General features: G+C 43.6%; 1 protein-coding gene across 5 annotated transcripts in view; it reads left to right on the top strand.

Moving 5' to 3' along the window:
* The window catches only part of LOC147035492 (uncharacterized), a 9,321-nt gene extending 5,701 nt beyond the window's left edge, over positions 1-3,620 (top strand). For all 5 annotated transcript variants that reach the window (XM_085862332.1, XM_085861525.1, XM_085863094.1 and 2 more), the window contains 2 exons: positions 1,886-2,090; positions 2,268-3,620. In XM_085862332.1, the coding sequence (XP_085718458.1) occupies positions 2,277-3,113 (837 nt within the window). In that variant the 5' untranslated portion in view covers positions 1,886-2,090; positions 2,268-2,276 and the 3' untranslated portion in view covers positions 3,114-3,620. The remainder of the gene's footprint in view (positions 1-1,885; positions 2,091-2,267) is intronic.
* Positions 3,621-3,833: the final 213 nt, after the last annotated feature.

Raw genomic sequence — 3,833 nt, 5'->3', positions numbered from 1 at the left:
AATTTAAAATACAAAACTTGAATATCTTGGTTTGATAAGTGTGCATTGATTATAATTTATAATGTTAAATAAAATAAACGACTTTAAATAAAGTCGTTAAAAGTTGGACCAAAAAAAAAATTCATCCCTTTCCATACAAAATTCAAACAGAAACGGTGCTTATGCTTCAGTCACATTTGGCTCGGCGGCCGTAGGGTCTAAAAAAAACTCTACGGCCACGAGCAATTATAGGGCGGCCGCAGTATTTCCACGATCACACAATGTAGCAGTCACATATGTTTTTATTTTTTGGGGAGCTGCACGGCGTATTTAGAAATTGTGGAGACCGAAAACGTGGGGTTGCCGTACGGTCTTTGATTTGATGTCGCACGGTGACCTTAGGGCGTCCCTGCGGCGGCCATAGAATTTTCAAGGCAGACGCAAGGCAGCCTCAAAGTGCCCGCAAGGCGACCACGGGGGGCCCAAAGGCGAACGTGGAAATAGTGCGGCCGCCGTAATTTTTTGGGGGTTGGCAAAATTCATTTTTCATTGATGAGAGCCCACGGAAAACGCACGAATAACGCAAGCCCACCGTACACCCTACGTACGGTCGACGTGGAACACATCTACGTCATGGCTCCGGCTTGTCGAATTGCTATGGCCAACCTAGAAATGAAAAAAGTTATAACTCCGCGCTTTAATTCCACGGTGACCCCTATGGCCTGTAAAAGATAGCCATACGGCGTAGGACCACCCTGAGGCCACCTCAGAAACTCTGCGGCTGCGCACATTTCTGTCAATTCAGGGGGGGTACGGCCGCCGTATCCTAGCCGTAGAGCAAATGTGACTCATGCTTTACTGATCAACAGAAACGCAAACGACTAGACTTTGCAAATTGGTTCTCAGAAAAGTTGGAGGAAGATGCAGACTTCCTCAAAAAACTTCACATGACGGACGAATGCCATGCTCACTTGTCCGGGGAGGTAAACAAGCAAACTTTCGGTAATGGGGAACTGAAAATCCTGGTAATGCATCAACTGAACTGGTGCCTCGATCTGTTCTCAAAGTCACCATGTGGGTGGCGGTTGGTTGGTCTGGGATAATTGGTCTATACTTCTTTGAAGATGACCAGGGACGCACTTGCACGGTAAACCAGAGGAACTATCGTGAAATGATTCAGGAATTCTATCTGCCTGAGCTACGTACTCAGGCCCGTAGGAGAAACAACCTGATCCAGATGAGAACCCAGTGGTTCCAGCAGGATGGGGGCACCACCCCATACAGCCAGGGAAACAAGGCGTTTTCTCAACCAACATTTTGAGGGCCGCTTTATCTCCCTCTACGAAGACGTTGAGTGGCCACCGTATTCCCCTGACCTTACTCCTCCAGACTTCTTCTTGTGGGGGGATCTCAAGGACAGGATCTATGGAAACCCTTGGCCTCAGACTCTTGATCAGCTGAAGGAAAACGTCCACTGAGAAATCCAGAACATTCTTCAGGAAACGTTTCCCAAAGTGATGGAGAACATGACAACGCGTTTGCAAGCAGTGATCGGACAACGTGGAGCCTCCGTCGAACATGTGGTCTAAAAGAAAACAACGATTCTATACCAAAATTTAAATTTTGGTGGCAATTTTGACATTGGTATCATAAACTTCAACCTTTCAGCTTTCTATCCAGCCATATATCTTTTTTAAAAATATATGTTATGACCATCCTCTTTGCAGATGAAAAGTTGTATATTTTTTTGGGACACACTGTATATTGCGTTAAAATTATTTGGATCAGACTTCACTGCAATGCTTTACAAAAAATATTATTAGACTAGTCTTTTAATAAAAACGAAAAATGATAAATGGATAAACAGGCGAGCATTGGGTGGCTTTGACACCAACTCTGATTTCAGGATGCCGGTGACTCGCCGACTCTTCGACGCAGACACTGTGGGATCTTTAACCTCCATGAACAACCAATGCTTGTTGACGGGTCCTCCAGCTTAGCATCCATCTGTGGACGTCGCTCACATTGATGCCTTGACCTGCATACAAAACACCAGGGTGCCATTTTATAGATGGGTCTGGATTCAAACCCAGGCTACTGATAGCTCAACGGTGAGTGTGCTTTCCTCTCGACTCCAGAGTATCATGCCAGCTCTTGAAGCTAAACCCCTAAAGATTAATAAATCTGTTAAATTTTTGTGAATCATCTTGAGGTTCAGAAGAAATGAAACGAATTTGTTCTTAACAATAACATGTCTGTTTTTAATGCTTGCAAACCTTTTTTTTCAGAACTTGGCAATGGGTGCGTCACAGAGTCATTGTGTTGACAACACAGAAAAAGCAGAGTTTATAAACCCCGACTGGATGGCAGACATTTCAGATAAAAAATCTATCGCTGAGATCTCTCTACCAGGAACCCATAACACGATGTCTTTTTATGGAGGACCTTCAGTCCAATGCCAGTCCTGGTGTCTCAAACAACAACTCGAAGCTGGTGTTCGATTCTTGGATATCCGAGCACGGCACTACATCAACGATTTGCCAATACATCACGAAGCTTTTTACCAGCATGTGACCTTTAGGAATGTGGTGCAAGAGACTATGGATTTTTTGAAGAGGCACCCAAGAGAGGTGCTAATCATGAGGCTCCGAGAGGAATACCGTTCAGAGAGAAACACTGAAACTATGCATGACACCGTCACTCGGTATTTGAAATTGTTTGGGCAGTGGGACCGGGTGTGGCAGAGCCATAGGGTTCCCACTGTTGGAGAGGCCCGAGGGAAACTCATCATCATGCAAAATTTTGACGGTAAACGACTGGGAATCCCATACAGAGCGAAGGACATCATGTCAGTTTGTGATGACTATCACGTCGCAACTGTTTTTAATATCCCAACGAAATGGCACGGAGTTCAGCAGCACTTGAAGGCTGCTATCTTTGGTGACAAGCGGAAGATATACTTGACGTATACATCAGGATCGGGGGGGCTGTTTCCCATTACTATAACCAAGCAGATGAACCTGAAACTTTACAACTTCCTGGACAAAATGAATGGACAAAAACAACGTCTGGGTATTATTATCATGGATTTTCCTTCTGCACGACTTATCAAGATGATCATAGGTTTTAACTGATTTTGTTTTTTGCCTCGTCATGTTTTCTCAAGATGCATCTGCTTAATGTACAGATACCTAATATGTAATGTTTCACTTACTAGAAGCATTGTAACGAGGTGTAGATGCAAGCAAGCATTGAGCATTGATGTGAAACATTCTCCAGGTATGATGTACACAACTGCGACAGTGATGTACAGATGAATACATGTAACGGGGAGGGGGGGGGGGGGACATGTGCACATTCAGGGCTGATGTTTGGAACTTACTTTCATAAACAATTCCTTCTCTTTTAGTAATTCATCAATAAATTTTAATTCAAACAATTTTGAAGAGAATTTTTCTGGAATGCAAATGAGGCTTCATCAAATTGACAGTGGAGCTATGAGAAGCAGGCTGACATGAGATGAATGAAGTACGGCAAGATGTCCCTGTCAATAAAGGGAGGTGTGCGAGGGAGATAAACTTTCACTTCTGTACACGGTATATGTATATATCTATACTAATAAAAGGAAATGTGTGTGCGTGTGTCAATGTGTCTCCTCCATAACTCCAAAACTATAAAAACCTATCAGCCTGAAACTTTGCATGCAGACCAAAAAAACTCCACGGAAGTGCAAGAGTGAAAATTGGGTGTTTGGGTTAATTAAAACACCCCTTTTGAACATAATTATCAGTCTTATTTAATTATATCCTTCATCGGGCGATCCTCAGCCACCTTGCTGTCTGGGGTCTTGAGGT

The sequence above is a fragment of the Eptatretus burgeri genome, chromosome 1 (genome assembly GCF_056783735.1).
Source record: "Eptatretus burgeri isolate ZD-2024b chromosome 1, Ebu_testis_v1, whole genome shotgun sequence".
NCBI classification, from domain to species: Eukaryota; Metazoa; Chordata; class Myxini; order Myxiniformes; family Myxinidae; genus Eptatretus; species Eptatretus burgeri.
This window is presented reverse-complemented; position numbering and strand designations above follow the sequence as displayed.